Source organism: Rousettus aegyptiacus, unplaced genomic scaffold (genome assembly GCF_014176215.1).
Source record: "Rousettus aegyptiacus isolate mRouAeg1 unplaced genomic scaffold, mRouAeg1.p scaffold_m13_p_14, whole genome shotgun sequence".
In the NCBI taxonomy this organism is placed as follows: Eukaryota; Metazoa; Chordata; class Mammalia; order Chiroptera; family Pteropodidae; genus Rousettus; species Rousettus aegyptiacus.
The window spans coordinates 52,748,996-52,768,871 of record NW_023416289.1 but is presented as its reverse complement, the minus strand read 5'-3'; the positions used below and the strand labels follow the sequence as shown (position 1 = coordinate 52,768,871).

At 56.1% G+C, this 19,876-nt stretch overlaps 1 protein-coding gene across 9 annotated transcripts in view; it reads right to left on the bottom strand.

Annotated features, from left to right (window-relative positions):
- NTRK3 (neurotrophic receptor tyrosine kinase 3) overlaps nt 1-19,876 on the bottom strand; it is a 426,694-nt gene that overhangs the window by 315,530 nt on the left and 91,288 nt on the right. For 5 of the 9 annotated variants that reach the window (XR_004954339.1, XM_036231979.1, XM_036231980.1 and 2 more), the window contains exon 1: nt 1,000-1,262. Coding sequence is in view for 8 of the 9 variants with exons in the window: in XM_036231979.1 (XP_036087872.1) it covers nt 1,000-1,247 (248 nt within the window). In the remaining variant the exon portion in view is untranslated. Of the gene's footprint in view, nt 1-999; nt 1,313-4,437; nt 4,598-9,815; nt 10,079-19,876 lie in introns of those variants that run through there. The other 4 variants (XM_036231978.1, XM_036231982.1, XM_036231977.1 and 1 more) reach the window with 3 other exon arrangements.

The window sequence follows — 19,876 nt, the reverse complement described above, 5'->3', positions numbered from 1 at the left end:
AAGGGAGGGGGTCACTTGGCAGAGGTCAATGAAAGAAAAGATGGGCAGGTTCCCTGGGCCCCAAGCTGTGCTTTCTCCCCCTGCCCAAGCGTCTGCCCTCTTCTCTGCCAAAGAAAATAACCAGAAAAGAGCAGGCCACCACAGGTCTCCCTCAGGCGGGGCAGAACCACGTAAATGCCAGGCAGAGCTCAATTTTCCGAATAAACGGATCTGCAGGATCGCATCGGAACCCCGGTCTGCAAAACACACCGAGCCCTCTCCTCCTTTCGCCATCCTGACTGGGAATTCCAAGAGCAGTTCTCCAAGTCCAAACACGGACGCGATCTGCAGGCGCCCAGATGCAGAAGAGGGTGGGAAAGGGGGAGGGGGTCTCGGAAATACCCAAAATGGGGCTGGAGAGGGCGGAGGAGAGGGACGGGAAGGGGTGGGCGTCCACGAAGGCCTAGACGTGTCCGAAGTCTCGCCGCAGCAGCCAGCTCCCAACTTGTTTACTTGTCAGCGTGTTTTGCCGTTTCCAAAAGGAAATAGTTAAACCGTCTCGGCTAGACAGCGAGCAGCCCCTATCTGTCACCTCCCCTCCCCGCTAAGGCCACCGCCACTGTCGCTGCCGCGGCTGTCGGGGACTCGAACCTTGTCTACTTCATTCCACTTGAGCGTGGCCAAACTGTTGCTATTTAGTGGGGGGCAAAGAACCCGAAAGACACCCTCAAAACGACACACAGCGGGTGGGGGCGGGAGCTGGGCCCTGCGCGCCCTAGCCGGCGGGGGTCCTCTCCCCGGAGAGGCACAAAACGCATCGCCCGATCAAGCCTCGTCAGGGCCGGAGTCACCTGGATACGCAGCCCACGAGCATCTCCCGAGCCAGAGCGAGCCTGACGCGCGCCCGGCGGGCGGCGAGCTGGAGTGGGCGCAGGGCCGGCTTCTGGCCGAGGGCGGGCGGGCGAGAGAGGGAGCCGCGGAGCGAGGGGAAGGCGGGCAGGGAGCGGCCGCCTGACTTACATGGAAGTGATATTCCTTGAGATATCCGTGATGTTGATGCTGGCATTCCCAGTGCTGTTCCCTGAATCCTGCCCCTCCAGGAGAGGGAAGAGGTTCCCATCGTCCGGCCGCCGGCAGTTGATCTCAGTCTTGCTGCAGACACAATTTGCAGGGCAAGCCAGCACCGAGCCCACATAGTCCAGCCAGACGCTTCCCAGCAAGAAAATCCGCCAGAAACTACACTTGGCTGGGCAAAGAGAGACATCCATCTCCGATCGCTGCTTCTAAAAAAGAGGAGGAGGAGAGGAGAGGGGGGTGGGGTGGGGGGAGTGGGGAGAGCTGGGGGGGAAGGAAACAAAGACGGCGAGGGAGGGGGGAAGGGGGAGGGGGCCTCTGCCTTTGAAACGCCGTGCGATCAGATGCAAAATCCTTCAGCGTCTGAAACCATCGCGGCCGCCGCCGCCGCTGCTGCCGCCGCCGGGTGGGAGCCGCGGGGAGCGCCTAGTGGCGCGGTCTGCCTGGCATGGTGGCCGGCTCGGCGCTCGCCGGCTCGCCGGGTCCGGGGGCTCGGGAAGCGAGCCGCGCTCGCCGACTCCGAGACTTTGCAGGGTTGCAACAGACGGTGGGGAGGCAAAAAAGAAAAAAGAAAAAAAAAAAAAAGGAAAGGAAAAAATGGTGCGAAAGTCACCAAGTCCCACCTACTGGGCAGAATTAAAATGGACACACCTGCAAAACACACACTCTCACACACACTCACACACACACGCCCGGAGCCCGGGGGAAGGAGGCGGAAGATGCAGTCAGAGCTGCAGCAGCCGCCGCGAATGGCTCGCCGCGCGGCTGCAGAAATGTACAAGTGCTCCGAGCTTACGAAACGCACGGGTTCTCGGAGCGTCTTCCTCGGCGCCCTCCCTCTCCCCTCCCTCGTCCCCTCCCCACTCACGGCCTCCTCCCCCCGCCCCGGTTGGGAGCGGCAAGAGCGGAATCTCCCCCTCCCTCCCTCCTCCCTCCCTCTCCCCGCCCGTCCTCTCCCCTCCTCCCTCCCCACCCACCCACCCACCCACTCAGCGGCTCGCGGCTCTCACCCGCACCGCCACCCGCAGCCGCGCTCCCGCTCGCCCGCTCCACGCCTCGCGGCCCGGCGCCCGCTCGCCGCAGCCCAGGGGAAACCGAGACCGAAGGGAAAAAGTTGCAGTTGGGATTGCGAGGGTCTGGGCTGGGGAGGGGGAGTCGGAGAGCTGGCTGCGCGGCGCGGGAAGGCGCTCTCCTTTCCACTTTTTGGCCCTCGCGCTGCCCGGTTTTGCTGCAATCTAGACCGCGGGAGGAAAGGACACGAGCGCGGCCGAGGTGACCGGGGAGCGTTCCTGAGCCTGGGCGGGGGGCTCAGGCTCGCTAACGGCAACGGGGCACCCGCGAGCGCACAGGAACCCCGGAGAGGCACCCAGAGCCGGGGACAGGGGCTGCGGACGCGCGGTCCTCCGTCTAAATGACACTCATTTCCGTAACCGAGAGTCCGGGAGATGGGCCCGGCTGGAAAGGGACTGCGGGCACGGCCGGGTGGGGGTGAACCCGCACCCCCTGCGCCTTCTAGGCGGCGGGGAGCGGGGGAGGAAGGAACAAGCTCTGAAAGGCTGCGCCTGAGAGCCGAGGTGGCCCGGGCGAGCCGTGCGAGCGACAGAAACGGCCGGGGAAATTGAGATGCAAGGGACATTTTTTGGCAAGCGGCAGGCCAGCACCGACTGAGACCGGCTTCTGGGGCTCGGCTGTCGGGTGCGTTGCGCTGGCTGCCGGGTGAGGGGGCGGGCGGGCTGCTCTCTCCGGATTCGGGGGCACAGAACCTCCCTCCTCCCCTCTCACCCAAGCACCCCTTCCTGGTAGGGGCGCAAAGCAGGTGCAGCCAGCCTTCCATTCGAGCTCAGATCCGGATGGGAGAGGAAAGGCCGGGGTCCCCGCATTTTGCCACGGTATGAATTTTTTAAACAAACAAACAAACAAACGTCAACATGCCAAGTGTGAGCTGTTTTCTGAGAAAACCGGAGCGTTTTCTGTGGGAAAGGAGAAGAAAGGGTTAGGGAAGTCCGAGCAGGCACACACACTACGGCATTCATTCGCACGCAGAAGAAAGCAGGGCTCTGCTCCCGGCACTTGGGTGAGGGCAGGCGAGGAAGTGAAGACGCGGATTCAACCGCATCCAGCATCTGAAAGGGTTCGCCCCCGCCCCCTGCGGATTCCGATGCAGGTCATGCAACTTGCAGGGAAGGTGGGGGAAGGGATATGAGGGTGGCACCCGCCCGGCGCAACCACAGACAGGCCCGGCGCCTGAGAGTGGCACTGTCGCTGTGAGTAAACTTAGAAGAAAAAAAGAAAGAAAGAAAGAACATGTCTATAAAAGGCAGTTTTCCCTAACTCCCCCTTAGATTCCGCCTTCCCTTGGCCTCAGCGAGACTTTTACCCCCTGTTGCCAGTATGGCCTTGTCCCCAGCCTGGCATTTTGCCCTCCCACCAGCAGGAGGGGACAGAGAGTGGAGACCTCCTTAGACTCTCAACCCAGTTCCCACTGGCATAGGCCAATCCCAGATACTCTTAGTCCACTGGGAATCTCTCTGCCACTTCAAGGGCCATTCTGGGATGGCTCCATATCTGTTTGAGTTAGGGAAACTGAGGCAGAGTCAAAGCTCTAGCTTGGCCCCTCTCAGGAAGCAGCAGGTGGTGGCAGAGAAACACAGGGAATCTTTCTCAGACCACTCCGGGGGGAGGTGCCAATAGGGATGGGAGGCCAAGTGGACTCTGCCCAGCAACCAGGTCTCCCGCCTGGAACCAAAACAGTTGTGTTGCAAAATGCCCGGCACACTTTTTTTGAGAACATTTCCAGCGGAGAGGGAAAGTGTCCATAAGTCAGAACAAAACAAAAACAAAAACAAAACAAAAAACAAAAAGAAAACCTTAAAAAAAAAAAAAGAAAAGAAAAACACCATTGGAGACAGTAAATGTGCAGGCCGTGAAGGAAGGGGCCCTGATGCAACCGGAGCACTGCGTTTATGCCGGGGCTGCGGGCCGAGCAGGAAGTGGCAGCTGACACGGAGGAAGGCCCTTTTTATAGCCGAGGATGCACTGCCCGTGGGGAGAGCAGCAGCATCCACATCGCCTGAGGGGCTCCTTAGAAATGCAGCACCTGATGCCCCCACCCAGATCCAAATATCCAGAATGTTATCACATTCCCCAGCTGCCTCAGAAGCGCACTGCACTTTGAGAAGTACTGAGATGACTCTCCCTCCAGCCGAATAGTCTCTAATTCTACATGGACCTGGGCTGGAGAGACTGTTGAGAAGAGAAGGGGGATCAGTGGTATGGATTCTCAGTGGTACAGATTTTCGGTTAGGGAGAATAAACTCGGTATTCTAGAGGCAATGAACTTGCCAAGAGTTGACCCGTGAGGTTTCACTGCAAGAAGCTGCTCACCTTACCCAGGGAAATGCACTCATGCTCGCTAGTTTTTAACTTCGGAGAGGCCAGATTTGTGGGTGAGGAAGCAGAAGGAAGTCTCCCACATAGACACCCTTTTCTCGGTCACCAAGGACGCAGACCATTTGGGGTGTCCTGTCTTCTTGGTAAGAATGCCCTGTTGACAACGAAGAATGCCTGTTACTAACTCCATCACCTTCTTGATTCCCAGTCTGCAGTCATCACTGGGTCCTAGAGAGATCGAGACCCAACTCGGCATCCCACCAGTCAGGGGTAACCTCCCCAGCCCCTTTGCTGCAGCCTTGGAAATGAGGAAACTCACCAGTAGACCCGCTGCTGCTTAATAGGAGGCGGGAATGGGCAAAGGTTCCTGAACAGAAAGCAAAGCTTCAGAAAGCTCCAACGGCTGAGCAGATGCCTTCCGGTACCAGGGCTTTGGAGAAGGTGGGAGAGTTCCCCAGATTTGGATGTGGTCTCCCGCCAAACAAGCCAGGGTTGGGGTGGCCTTCCAGAGCACAGTGGTTCTACCTTCCTGACGCCTAGAGAAACTGGATGTGTCGCTTTCCCAAAGGGCACATTCGAGCAGCACGAGCACCTAAGCTCTCTCCTTGGTATCCCAAAAGCCAAAATTCCTCGCCCTCTAGAAAAGGAAGGGACTTAGGAGATAACCAAACCCAAGACGCCGACCGAGGCGTCAGCCCCTCCCAGCACCTGTCCCACTGCAGCCCGTACTGTGCTGCCACTCATGTCTTCCCTTCCCGTCCAGCCGCGTCCTCTTCCAGGGAGCACAGGCCCGCGAGCCCGCCATGTTACCGGGGCGCGGGCCGGGCCCGGCGTTCTGGATTCACTCACCAGGCCCTGCGCCTATGCTCTTTGCCTAAGTCAAGCTCCGCTGCACAACTCTCCAGTTTGAGCAGAAATGGGACCCGCTGCCTTCTCTCTTGCTGGGAAAGGAGCAGTGGCACTCGGTAGTGACGGGGGGACACAGGAGAAGACAAAGGGGAAACTGGGTCTGAAGGAGGTGCTGGTCCAAAGAGCGATCTAGAGCTGTGGGCTTGGACTTGGGTCAGAGAAACAGGCCTGTTTTTAGGTGGCCCAAGCTCAATATATGAGGGAACAAGACATGGTTGGCTGAAAACAAGTCATGGTATCCAGAAGGCCAGGAGCCAAGAGGGGAATTTAGACCATGCATGGAGAGCGAAGCCCACCATGACGAGGGACAGTCCACCACCAAGGTGGTCCCAGAAAGCAGGCAAATCCAACCACGGGAAACCCCAGCACGGGACCCTAAGTCAGGTCCCAAGATTTTAGACACACACCTCAGAAGGCTAGAGTCACCTGTCAGGGGTCAGAGCCCCTTCCATCCCACTCCTGTCCATTAAAGAAGATTTGCTGATGCCTAGTTTTTGCTATCTGGCCCTGCTGAGTCTGGAGGGGTCTGGGGCCCTCCCCAGCAATGCTGTCCACATATTCTACGTACCCTGACTGACAGACTCACAGGGCCTCTGGGCAGGAAAGGACGCTCAAGGCCACAGACCCACGAGCCCACATGATGCAGACACCCCTTCAGCACCACCCCAAGTGCCTGGCCTGTCCAGCCTGCACACCTGCAGGGACAGAAGCTCGTGCTGCCCAGGGCTCCCGCTGTGTCCTCACACAGCTTTATTCCTTGGATAGCCTTCTGTTTGAAATAATTAAGCCAGCCTCCCTGAAGCTTCCATTGTTGGTACTGATACTGCCACCTAGAACCCCAGGGAAAGGTCTAGTCTCTTTTCTACAAGCCAGTCAGGAGGCTCCTACCTCTTCTCTGAAGAAAAGATCCTCAGATCCTTCAAAGTACAGCTTTCTGATCCTTCCCTACTCTGGCCCGTGGCGCTGCACTAGGGTTTGTCAGAGACCCCTTAAAGCATAACTAAATCATGCAGGTTTCAGGTACTGTAAACTTGGAGACAGGGAGCAGACAGTTACAATGGGACTAAATATGGTTTCATGTAACAGACCCACTGGGCTGAATTCATCACCTAGTAGCATCTGAACCTGGGCCAAGCACTTAATGCTCTGTGCCTCAGTTTCCCCACCTGCAAAATCAGACTCAATAATATCTAACTTACAAAGCAGTAAAGCAGTAAAGCACTTTGAACTGGGCCTGAAACACAATAAGTGTTCTGTGAATGTTAACGTCGCTGAGCCACTTTCGAGGTCCCCGGAGGGTTGTACTGGCCCAGCCAGGAAACCCCAGCACCACCTGTCCACTACCAGCCAAACACGCTGCCACCCTCAAGCTGGTCCTGCACGTGCAGAGCAGCAACCCTGGCGATTTCATGCCTCTGGCAGGTGCAGCCTCCGCCCACGGACGCTCTGGGGCTCAGCTACGAGATCCAAGTCTCCAGCAACCAAGGAGGGTCCGAGTCCCAGGTCCCTGGGGAATACCGCGCAGGCGCAGGCTGGTGTACATCTCTTCTGAGAAGTAACCCCTCACCCCTCCCTGCTTCCCTGGCCAGCTCTGGGCAGAAGTGGGGAGGTGGGGAAGAGTAGAGGGGCTGGCTTTGGCCTGCCTGTAAGGGGTTAGTCTCTGCTGAGTCACCACTAGCTTCGAGCCATTGGAGTGGGCAGTGGGCAGGGAACTGAACAAGGTTCTTGGTCCCTGGGGCTGTGACATGCGGGGGTTTCCTGCAGAGAGCAGGGTCCAGAGCAAACACTGGATTCAAGGAATAAAATCTAGGCATCAAAAACCCCAGGCTTCTGGGGAGCCAGAGGAGGGAGCCAGCAGCATCCTGACGGGAAATGGGGTCAGCCCCAGGCTCCCCTGCATCACAGATACAGCCCTCACGCGCCTGCCTGGATGAGCGCCCCATAGTAACTTACATCACACCTCACTTTACACAATACACAGACATTCACCTAGTTGCTGACCAGAGGACAGCCAGCAGCATGGCCTTCATTTGGCAGAGTTAGGGAGCTAAAGTTGACAGGCTGGGGCAGGGACATCTGGCAGCCTTCCTGACTCCCAAGGGAATGCCTTTATCAGCACTTTAAATGTTAAGTTCCTTGAGGACAAGGAGGATCCACCAGCCCTTTAAACAGCACAGGGAACATAACAGATGCTCTAACCATGTTTGTTAAAAAAAAAAAAAAAAGGGGGAAGGGGAACCCTGCACATCTGAACCACTTAACACACTGTGAATGAGCATTCGGCGTCTGTCTCCCCCGGGAGTGTGAGCGCCTGGAGTGTCAGGCCACGCTGGGCTCTGCAGTCTCGCAAGGGCCTACCTTGCCGCCAGCCTGAGAGCCAGCGCCGCACATCTGGGAGCAGTTTAAGGGACGCTTTTGCTGCCTGAAACTCCATGTGTGTCACAAGAGAAGTCTGGGACAGAAGTGTGGTACTCCGAGCTGACCAGCTCCTCTGCGTCCCAGAGTTACACTTGCTCCTACAAACTTGTCCCTCTATGTAAAATATCGAGGGGCTTCTGGAAGCAGATAGATAGGTGGGTCCTGTTCTAGGCTCGGAAGTTGGGAGAAGGCTGGGAACAGCAGCTCCCATGGCAATGCCAGACCGCCCTCGCCGTGCTCCCCACAGGGAGCCGGGGCCTGACCCCAGGCCCAGCAGCCCCGTTACCACGGCCTCCGCTGTGCAGAAAGCCGAACCCCCCTCCCCCTCTCCTGGGCTGCGCTGCATCCCACTGTCCTTCTCGGCCAGTCCAGCCCACTCTCGCTCAGCTCTCGGGCTCCTGTCTCTGCCTTCGCCACCTCCCACAGCGCCCTTCCCTCCACCTGCTTCTCGCCAAAGCAGCCTTTGTCACATCTTCCCCTGCCCGGGCTCGGACTCAGAATGATGACTTCCAGACCCAGCTCCCCACCAAGTCACTCACTCAGTATCAAAAGCATCTTGGGCTGTGTCACCTTGGGCACGCTACTTCTCCGATCCTCCACTTTCTGCTCTACAGCCTGGAGTACCAACGATCCCGACCACGAATCGGACGTCATACATAAAAATGCCTCGTGAACAGTGAACACGACACAAATAGACACCACTGCGTCCTGCTGGCCAGCCGGCGGATACCAGGACCATTGTGCACGCCATCGGTGTTTCATACCTAGCCCACCTACAGGTATCCGCCCCCCGACGGTCTCAGAGTGGGGGAGGCACCAAGGCAACAGCCTCCAACCCCACCACGCAGTGCGTTCTCTCCTCAGAGGGACCGCGGAAGCAGGAGCATCGGTCCCCCGCAGAGCCGGTTCAGACCCCACCTCCAGCACCTACTGGCTGGAGACCTGGGCCCGACGTCTCACCTGAAACAAGTGCTCTTGCATATTGCTCATGGACATTCCTGAGCGAGGTGGTTTGGGAATGCAGTCATAAAAAGTACATAACGCACCTAGCCCCGGGCTCCGCACGTAGTAACTATCCCTTCCCTTCTTTCTCTTTCTATTCTTCCTTAGAGGGCCCACCCTTTACCAGATGGTCCAGCCCCCATATTAGGGTGCTCACAGGCTCTGCCCTCCCTGCTTGCTAGAAACCATCCTGGCTTCTGTTTCTTTTAACGACACAGACCTCTGACAGTTTGGAGGGCTGGGGAGGCAGGGCCCCAAAGTCCTCAGGCTTGGAGGAGGGGAGGCTGCCAACAGACCTGGGGCTCAAAGCAAGAAATCACCAAATCTGCTACCGTCACTGGGAACAGTGCATCCACACGAATCTAAGTGGGTATCGAGAGCAAGTGGAAATCACCCTCCCCCACCCCCACCCCCACCCCCCAAAAAATCAGTCTTATTTGCTGAGACACCAGCGTGGGAACTGGGGAGAAGCAGAAGCGTAGTGTTGGGGGAGGGGGGAAGAGGAGCCATGCTCGCCTTTGGAACTAAGAGACAGCTCCCTCCCACAGGCTTTCTGCCATGTCCTCCACCCCCTCCCCAGCCCACAGCACCAGCTGCACTGCCTGGGAACCAGGGAACAAAAGCCCAGCCCAGGGAGTTCCGGGATGGGGGTGGGACAGGGAATGAAGGTGGCAGTGGTGGGAGGTGGGAACCAGCCCTGTGAGCCCTGGCAGAAGCCGGGGTCAGACGCCCAGAGCTATGGGATAAGGGTACGGTATAGGAAGGGCGTCCCGGAGGCCTGGCCTGGAGACACCTGGAAGATACCATAGATACATCCACCTGGTGGAAGCCAGATGACCCTCAGAAGATGAGACACTAGGTCTTCCCCTTGGATGCCCTCTTCCTGATGTCAAATTCTAGAGCCATCCTCAGGACTCCAAGAAAGTACCCAGGAGCCTAACCTCATGGATGGATGAATGGCTGTGACGCTTTCCCAGGGGCCCTGGAAGCTATGCTTTCTCAGCAGTGACAGACTGTATGCTCCCCTTCCCCAGGGCACTCACCTGAAGATGTGACCTCTTGTGCCCCAGCTGTGCTTAGATGGTGCAGGGGCTGCCAAAGGCTGCAACCACACGCTAAAAGAGGAGCTTCACCCAGGGCCACCACAGGTCATCTCCTACAATCCCAGGGCTCCGGAGATGAAGATGAGCAGAGTGATGACGATGATGATGATGATGACAGCTGCATCCATCACATATCGACTGCTGTACGGAGCATTTTTTTACACTCTTTCCAGGCATGATTCCACTGAATCCTCACAAATGCCCTGTTTTACAGACGAGAAAACAGAATGGAGAGGTTAAATCATGTGCCCAAGATCATCCAGGTGGTACGCGATACGAGCCAGGTTGTAAACCCTAACCACTACACGGAACCACTTCTTAAGTCAAACTGCCCCCTAGTGAGGCAGTGAGGAAAGGCGAGGCTGTGGCTGCCACAGGGGAGAGTAATGACCCTGGCCTTCTGCACCCCAACAGCCCTCTGCCAGAGTTTTCTCCTATCAAAGGGAACAGAAGGGGTGAACCTGGGCTAGTGCAGCTTAAGGTGATGGCTAGTCCGCTACCTGCCTTGCGGGTTGCACCCTCTACCCCTACCTCCCCTCCCCGTAAAAGGAGACTGTCCCAACTTCCTCCCGGTGAAGGGGAAGAGTCCTGGAGGTGGGCTCGTGGCATAGCGGCCACACAGAATGTCCTACCCAGGTGTCTGTAATAAACAAATCAATAATTAAGAGAAGATACACATTAGCCTTTGAACAGATTCCAGAGGGAGTTTATTTTTGATCTTACACAAGGTGAGCAAGTGTGTGCTTGAAGCCTGGGGGAAGTGTGGGCAACAGCGGGTTCGACGGGAGCCTCCAGTCCATGGGGGTATCTGTGCATGGGAGCATGGGGGAGCCGGGTGGTGGGTGGGCAACCATTCAGAGGGTGCGGGGTGCACACATCTTTGTGCAGCTGGGGGAGGAGGGCAGGGCCCGAGGGTGCCTGGGTGGTGTCGTGTGTGGTTAAGGCAACCACTGGGGCCTGGGGCAAATGAGGCTGCTTAATAAGGGGCTCCTCATCCCCTGTGCCAGACTGAGCTAGAAGCCATGCTTTTATTCTGTTAGCTCTCAGATGTGAAGATTACGAAACAGAACATTTTAAATATCAACCCCACTTCCTGACTCCCACTTTTCTCTCTGCACTCTCTATTGGCGAAGGGAGACAATCCCCTTTCCTTTCAACTTCCAAGTCCACTGGAAGCTTCTAGTCCTGGGATATCAGGAAGAAGACAAAAGACATGAAATTGTCTTTCAATAAGGTCAGTTTATCATGAAAACATCTTCTTCCACACACATACCAAAAAATAATAATAATAATAATAATATAGCAAATTATACAATTATAGAATGCTAACATTTGGGGGGGGGCCCTTAGGGATTAACCAGTCCGGTGTTTGTCACCTCACACTTCTCCAACCAGAATCCCTGGCAGAGAAGAAAATGAACCCCACCCCATGGACAGGGGAGGTAAAACGGGGAGACAGGGAAGGGCTACAGCAGGTATGAAACTTCCTTAAAGTCTCACATTTTGTTTTTTAAATTTATGCGTGTCATTCTACTGCATAATACGTCATATGTTTTGGTATAAACTAACATTTTAAAACCTCTCCGTGCAGGAAAATGGGTGCTCCTGGAAAACGCACGCTATGCTTACTGCCCCTGTGTCCTCAAAGACCCCTGGTGTTTTGACAGAAAACCCTCCATGGAAACTTACTTGAAAAAGCACACATTTAATCCAGACCCTTTCTCCCTCATCCCTGCCATTTTATAGGTAGAAAAATTAGGCCCGAGAGACTGTTATGTCCCCAAGTCCGCACGACTAGTTAGGACCAGAGCCACAGACTTCTATTCTAAGGCATCATTCTACCATTCAAAAAATAAAACACAAGCACAAAAACAAAACAAAAAACACAAAATACAGATTTTGGCTAGAGCTCTCAGAACCTCGTGTCCTAAACACAGCTGGCCCCTCCTGGATCACATCTCTCTCTCCCCAAATGGAAAGCTACCTTTTAGCACAGAAGGATTTTTTTGAGAGATTTTTATGATATCATCTCTCTAGGCATCTTTCTCCAAGGAACACAAAATTCTCCACTACGACCTCACTCAGGTCTTATTACTATTACCCAGAATTCAAGAGTACAGCAATTATGAGTATTTATTGAATTTCTATTTATCCTGTCTCCTTTCCAAAATGGATCTGCAGGTAAATGTGATGACCTCTCCATTGTACAGATGGGAATAATGTGGGGACATGACTTTCTCAAGGTCATATGATAGACTTTGGGCCGTGAAGCGGATGGGATCTCAAGGTCATATTATACAGTCCAAAGAGGTCAGGCTATACCCACCAAGACCCACTGAATGATTATATCAACTGCTGCTTAGAGGCAGCTACTTTCACTAGCCTGAGCTCTGAGAGAGTGAGGTTGGACTGGGCTGGGGCTGACCTGGGCCGAGCCGGGGCTGGGCTGGGACTAGGCTGAATGGGCAAAGGCTATGAGTGCCTCCTGCTGAGCTCAGGAGCATACGCTTGAAGAGCTTCTAAAAATACCAAGAATGTTTCTTGCAGGGGGGCTGATTCAGCTGACCTTTCCTAAGGACGGCCAATTTGCTGATTCTGTGCCAGGGGCCAGTGGGCAGAAAGGCCTCCTGTTCCTCTCCAGCTGACTCTTGGGCTACAGTGGGGCAGGATAGGAATATCCTCTCACTTCCAGCATCCCTCACTTCTGATGGAGCAAGTGAGAATGAAGAAGAAGAATCCTGGAGCATCCCAGAGACTACAAAGGGCATGCCACAGGCTAGGCAAGATTGTGGGAAGGTCGGACTTGCACTCAGGTCTCACACAGCTCCTACTCTGCCAGCCCAGCTAACTAACTGTCACCTGTGACTCTTGGTAAACACCAGGAGTGTTTGATTGGGAAGAGTTGTCCATTTGTCTGTTTTTATTTGTTAGTTCTTCTGTTTGCTGGGCACCAGTTCTGTGTACATGAACACCTTTTCCAGCTGCTGGTAAGACCCTAGTAACCAAGTTTGGTACCACCTGGCTCTTTCTTTTCCTTTTCTGTCAAATGGGCAGATTGAAACGGGGATTTGAAAAACCCCTCCCAGTTGGGACAAGCCTGCTAGCTGGGCGTGGCGGAAGTCGAGGGCCCTCTTGCCCCAGTCCTGAGGTTCTGTGGTATAACTTGCAAGCTAAGCTGTCTTTGTTGACTCTTAGGCTAGCCTTGTTTCTGGTCCCTCCCAGGCCCTAGAAGGAGGAGAAGGGGGCGGCACTCTTGTGGGGGTCTGTCTGCCCAAGGCTCCTGGTAGAAGACCCTCCCTCTTCCATTTCTGGTAGAGATAGCCCCTGGGAAGCCTACGTCTCCTCCTGCAGCCTGGCATTCAGGAGAAGGATCTAGTCACCACCTGTCTGATAGCTCCTGATTTCTGCCCCAGGCCTGATGTGGGCCAGATGGGCCAGGGGAACAGATACATGTGGGACTCACAGCACATGCAGACTCCCTCTCGTGCAGCTCCGTGGCCCCACTGGGGTCTGTCTCTGGCCTGAACTGAACCCCTCAGCCCCAGCCCATCAGCCTCCTGACTTTAGGGACCCAGTCCTCCACAGATAGGCCTGGAGCCTAGCTAGGACAGGATGCTGTCCACCTAAGGATGGAAATTAACGCTGACAACTCTCGATATATGCCCTTCGTTATCCTGTAAGGGACACAGGGAGGCAATTTATAAGGCCAGTAGCATCCTGAGAAGCTCAGTGAGGAGCCCCACACCACCTGAAGCTGCCTACTGGCTCCCCAGCCGAAGCGGCCTGCCTCTCCTAAGGGCCAAGAGCCAACCTGAGCAGGAAGTGGAAAGAAGAGCAATTGGTACCGGCACTGGTGCACTCCTAACCCTCGGTGAGGTTTCTCGTTATCCCTCTTTCACAGGTGAAGAACCAGGCATGCAGAGAGCTTAAGCCTGAAACTATACAGTGAGGGAGCCAGGAGCTAACTTGGGTGGTGTGAGCTCAAAGCCCCAGCTCTTAAGAGGTCAGAGGGCAGCGCATCTGGTGGAGGGAGGGGTAGGAGGTGAGCAAGGCCAGGAAGAAGAGAAAGGGGAGACAGGAAAGAAGCATGGAGGAAGACAGGTGCAAGCAGAGGAGGGAAGGAGGACGGCCAGGGCTCAGAAGACCTGTCTGTTCCACGTGGAAGGTGCCAAGTTGAACTTTCTGCTCAGGGGCTCTGGGGAAACAGATTCTGTCTCGGACAGGTGAGGCCTAGACAGGCTAACTCCAGGCCTCGGAGTGGAGTGGGGCCAACAGTCAAGGCCTCCCTCCTCCACATGAGCAGAAAGGACCAGGCTGCTCTCTGTGCAGGAAAGGCTGGTCCAGCTCCTCATTAAAGAACAAAGAGGAAAAGACAGCACGGAGTGCAAGTCACAGGGAGGCTGACATTTTGTCAAAAGACGGCTACGCTTTCAGCTCTCCCCTGACTTAAAACCATCCATGGATCCCCAATGCCCACAGGACTCCACTCCAGGCTCCACCGTCCAGCATCCAGCTCTTTCCAGGCTCCCGACCTCCATTTTCAGCCTCCTGGCCACGAGACGGCCCTGGTCCCCAGAGCCCAGGCTCCAGCTGATTTCATGCCTCACCTGTCCCTGCCCTTACCCATCTCTGCACTTTCGTTCTTTGTGCCCCCGCGGCCTCTACCTGTTGAAATCCCGCCTTGCTTCCAAAGCCCTGGATGTCTGACCTCCTTAACAAGCCTCCCCAGGTTCTCCAACTACCCTCCCCATCCCTGTCTGCTCAGAGGGAGCCAGCCCACTGCCTGTCACAGCATGGACCAGCGCTGGCCCTGGCACGGAGGTGGCCATGCCTATTTCTGCCTCCTCCCACACCCCGAACTCTAGGTTCCCTGAAACCAAGGCCAGCGTATTGGCACAGAACCCAGTGCCGGTGTTGATCTAATACACACTGAGTTGAACTAGAGAATCAAACCAGAAAATTACGTTTCCTTTTCGCTCCTTTCCCCCACCCTCTATCCCCGCAGGGTCTTCCTTCGGATCCCAGAGACACAACTTGCAAACTGGGCAGTGTGGTCTTTGGACAGAATTTTCAGTCAAAGACAGATGGGGCTGAATCCATTGTCTAACTCTGTTGGAGCTGGTGCTTCTACAGAAGGGGCCTCAGCCATGTGGGACCCCGTGTTCATTGGGAAACTGGCCTTGTGTTCCCGCAGGGCCTTGGGACAACTTGAAAGGAAGTAAAAATATCTGAGAATGGAACCGGCAACCACAATAATGTCCTTGCTCCAAGGAAAGTCACATGATGAGCCCGACATCGACTTCACATATCCTGGAAGAATGGGGCATTTGCAAGAACAGGACCCGGGCACATAGAGGCCACATGGCCACCAGTGTTTGCTGGGGCTACAGAAGGCAGAGGCTGGTGCCCCCACCAGGTCGGCCCGCGTGTGCAGCTCCTCCTTCTCTCTCTGGCAGTGGACACAAGGCACTGGCTCCCGATACGGGATGAATCGAGGGGAAAAGCCAGGTCCCTTTCAAAATTCATTAGACATTCTGGCAGAGGGGTGGGTGGGGACGGGGAATGATTGCCAAAGGAGAAGGAGAAGGCAAACCTACACCTTGAAACATGCTGCTCCTGGCTCCTGAGCTCTGGGAGTAGGGGAGCGTCAGGCAGTGCTGAACGAAGGCACAGAGCATCAGTCCTCATCGTCATCCCCAAGCCGTCCTTCAGCGAATCATGGGCTGAGGGCCGACAGCAGGACTGGCCAGGCGGCAGAGGAAGAGGGAGATGGATGGGGACTCCAGCTACGGGACTGACTTGCCCTGCTTTGTCCAGGACTCTCCAGGTTTCGGCACTGAAAGTCCCGCAACCAGGGCACACCAGGCAGGTCAGTCACCCTAACCCAACCAAACAGATGTGGCTGGGCCACAACCCAACAGTGTCTGGTGGCAGGTGCTTCATACTACAGTATGAGGGGTGGAGAGGGTGGCTCCTAGGGACGGCCCATGTAAAGGGGACCTGCCACCCCGCAGCAAGCACCTGTGCTGAGGTTCAGAGAGGTCGCCTGACTTGCCCAGGATCACAGAGCTAGGATTGGAACCCTGGGTCCTTGTTGGGAAGGGAGCAGGAGGGGAGCGGCAGAAGCCTATGCATCCGGGCTGTCGTGCCTCTAGAACCCATGAGCCCTGGCCCTCACCCAGAGACCCAAAGGAATTAGTACAATTAGCAGTCTAGACTTGCCAAGTAGCGGGCACAGTCACAGGGCCAGTAAGAGGCGGAGCTGTGAGGCCACTGACCTGTACAGCTGCTGCAGGCTACACTAAGTGGCCCCAAGGAAGCCTCAGGGAGCAGAGGGGTGGAGAGAGACTTGTTCTTAGTCTCCTGGGCCCAAAAGGGAACGCAGGGGCTTTAAACGCATCCCAGCCCTGGACCTGCAAACCTCCAGGAACTCACCCCCTTCTGTGGGGACGATGTCATGTCTGCTCGGCTGGTCACCCCAACACAAGCTGACTCGCTCATTCGAGCCGCATGCTCCCCAGGCCCAGCTCTTCCCCCAGAAGGAGCTTGGGTTCCTTCAGTGGTTTCTCTCGTCAGCGGTTTAGAGTCTCCTTGTCCCGCTCGCTCCCCTCGGCATCTGTGTCAGCACATCCTGTCTTTCAAAAGGCAGCGCTGGCTCTTAGTTAGGAGATAGCAGTAAAGATTGGAAGGTGACAAAGAGAGAGAGAACAAAGGTGAGGGTTTTAACAGAAGCTGGAATTAAATGAATCGCATGTAAAAGTCCCTAGAACTGAATGGAACATTCCAAGAGTCTTTGGCCAGAGCAGGCTGGAGCTCGGACCCTCACTCTGAGCACAAAGGCATCTTCACTGCAACCATCCCACGCTGACTTATGTCGATAAGAAGCACCAAGGTCTTCACCCAGGCACATCTGAAGCGAAGCCCCCGCCCACCCGCTCCGGCTGGCTTCTGGGGCAGAACCTCGCTCCCATCTCTGCTATCCCACACCTCGTTGCTTCATCCCCGACCCCTTGCCTCATTCACATCAGCTGCAAGTTCGATCAGCCTACATTATGCAAGCCTTCAATGGCATTGCACACTCTACAGAGTTCAAGTCTCACCTGGAGAAAAATAATTTTTGCCTAAGGAGCAACTGCCAACATGGCTTCAATGCTGGGTCCCTGCCCAGCCTAGACGATGTCCACTCTCTCCATGTACCGCTGTGCCCAGTGAGCCCGCCAGCATGGCTCCCAGCAAGGCCTCCCTTTCCACCTGCTGACTGGCCTCGCCTCGAAGTCCAGCATCACTGCACCCGGGCTGCATGTCGTCCCTCATCTTGGAGGGGTGTGGGGACGGTCCTTCACTGAGAGAGACGTACCTGACACACCGTGGTCATGCATCAACTGAAGGAAAATGAAGCCCATTCAACAGACAGGTATGGGGTCTGTGCTACGTGCCTGGCTTCCAGCGGGGCTTCGAGGCGTCCTTCCCACTGCTGCCCCCAGCCCGAGGGACGACCCGCGTTAAAGATCTCCCAGGGGGACGGGCAACACAGTCCCTGCAGCCACGGGCTCCTTCGCTTGGCCATGCGCTCAGGTACTGAGCATGTGCTGTGCGCCGCCCTGGGCAGGCGCTGGGGACACGAAACGTGGAGGGGACTTGAAGATGGCCTCCGGGAGCCGACAGCCTCCTGAGGAAAGGAGTGGTGGGAACCACTCACTCTGTCATGTGTGAAGTGCCCCAGCAGGGTGAAGTAAAGCTGCCGCGAGCACCCCCAGGGGGCAGGGCCTACCCCTGCTTAGAGGGAGTGAAAGTGAGCAAGTCCCCGTATTCCAGTCGTTCTCATCAACGTGGGGAGGAAAGGGCAAGGCAGGTGCTCTTTTCAACTCATTCCCAGTTTGCAGAGGGGAGACCCGCCTAACGGCCATGGGGTCTAGTGCAGAGGAATGACTGCATTCTCCTGGCCCCTCCTGTGTCCTGAGTCAGCCCTCCGGTCACGGCACCTTGCGTCCCATCCAGAGGGCTGCTTGGCAGGCAGAGAGAGCCCTTTCCTGTAAGCCAGGCCTGCGGTTTGCTCCTCCAAGGCCCCAGCTGGGCCTCGGCTGGCATCTAGCACCACCTACTGGCCACAAGGGGAAAAGCGGAGGCTGAGCCGCCACCTCTCCCCTAGGCCGCCTGCAGTCACTCCTGGCCTGGCTGTCAAACTCATTCACACCTTGACCATCCCCTTGACCCCATCCTCCATCCAGAGGCAGAAGGCAAACTTCAAAGGGGACACAGACACTCAGAAGGAAACAAGAGGCCACTGAGCCAGCTAGTGTCATCAGACCCAGGGACAGTCTGTGCCAAGAGCATGAGGGAGAGGAGACAAAGATGGCAGAGCAGGATAGGAGCCGGGAAAGGGGACACAAAGGGGTGGCAGGCAAGTGAGTGCGGGTTGAAACGAGGCAGCACAGACGTGGAAGGTGCTAGAGGGTCACGTGGGACCTTCCTGGAGAGGAAGGGACTAAACTCTCCTAGGGACTCTGAGGTCTCAGGAAGGGGTCACACTCTGGCCACCAAGGCCAGGTGCCAAAAGGTGCCCCATGCTAGACAACGTCACTCCCCTTGTACCCAGACACTCTGGGCAGCTCCTCCCAGCCTCTAACCTCGGGCAGACCAGCGCTTGTGCACGCCGCTCCCATGACCGCAGCCAGAGCCAGAAGCACCGTACTCAGCGCCCAGCTCCAGCTCTCCTTAGTGGGGAGACAGCCACAAAGATCCGGAGGAGACACAGGGAGAAGGAACAGGGTGAGGGTTTCAACATGATCTGATATTAAATGAATCACAGAGAAAGTTCCCTAGGTAAGATTCAAAGCAATTAAGCATCTTCCAGTTTTCAATCACTGGCTCAGAGATTTTGGCTCGCCAGAGAGCTTGCTGGGCACTCGCAGAAGCTGACACCCCTGTTGGTCCACATTCTTCTCGGCGCTCCAAAGCGGAGCCCACCGCTCACCTGCTGTCTGAGGAGGCGCGTATGGGGCTGCGGGGAAAAGCTTGGGCTTTGGAATCAGACCGACTAGCTACTGACCTTGGGCAAGTCACGTAACTTCTCTGAGCCTTGGGCCTCTCTTTTAAGAAACACAGATAACACCACCAAGTCACGGGACTGCTGTGAAGGGCAAGCACCACTAACCACTCGCCCTAGTACCTCGAAGATAAGCTCAACAGACGTTGACTAGAAAAAAAAAGGAACGCCAAGACCTTGGCCGCTGTGTCGCTGGACACCCTGCGGCACCTTGTTTGGAGCTCTCGGGCATGGCTCGCAGCCGCCCCAGCCGGCTAGCAGCCTCCTGTGGATGAGGGAGGAAGGGGGGGGGCGAGGCCTGTTCTCACGGGGAAGCTCGCTCCCGGGGTGGGTGATGACTGTGCACCTCACCCACAGGGGAAGGCGCTCAGCGAGCGAATGGAAAAAGCCAGCGCCCCTCTCCGCTGCATTCATTATTCAGAACTTCCCACAGCCTGGTGCCTGCTATGGGGGTGTGTGAGAAGCACCAGCCAAGGCCAGTTTTGCCTTCTCTGCCTGAGGTGTGGACAGCGAACTCAGAGTGGCCCCACAGGCAGGTCAGAACTGCCTTCTGGAACCCCGGCTTGCCAAAGTCCAGGCGACGGGGTGGGAGCCACCCAGAGATGAGTAGGGCTTCCCAAGGAGCTAGCTCTAGATTAGTGCTTCCTGAAATCCACTGCGCATAAACACCACCTGCAGGGCTGGCCCAAACCCAGCCTGCCGGCCACATCCCAGGGAGTCAGATCCAGGAGGTCAGGGGCGAGGCCCAAGAGTCTGCACTTCTAACACATTCCCAGGTGCAGCTGCTGCTGCTGCTCTGGGACCATGTAAGTTTACATTTAAGTCAATTAAAATTGAATTTAATTTAAAAGTATAGTTGCCTGGTCCCACTGGCCACATTTCAGGGGCTCGGCGGCCACATGTGGCTAGTGGCTATCATCGGAGAGTGCAGATAGATACACACTTCCATCACAGC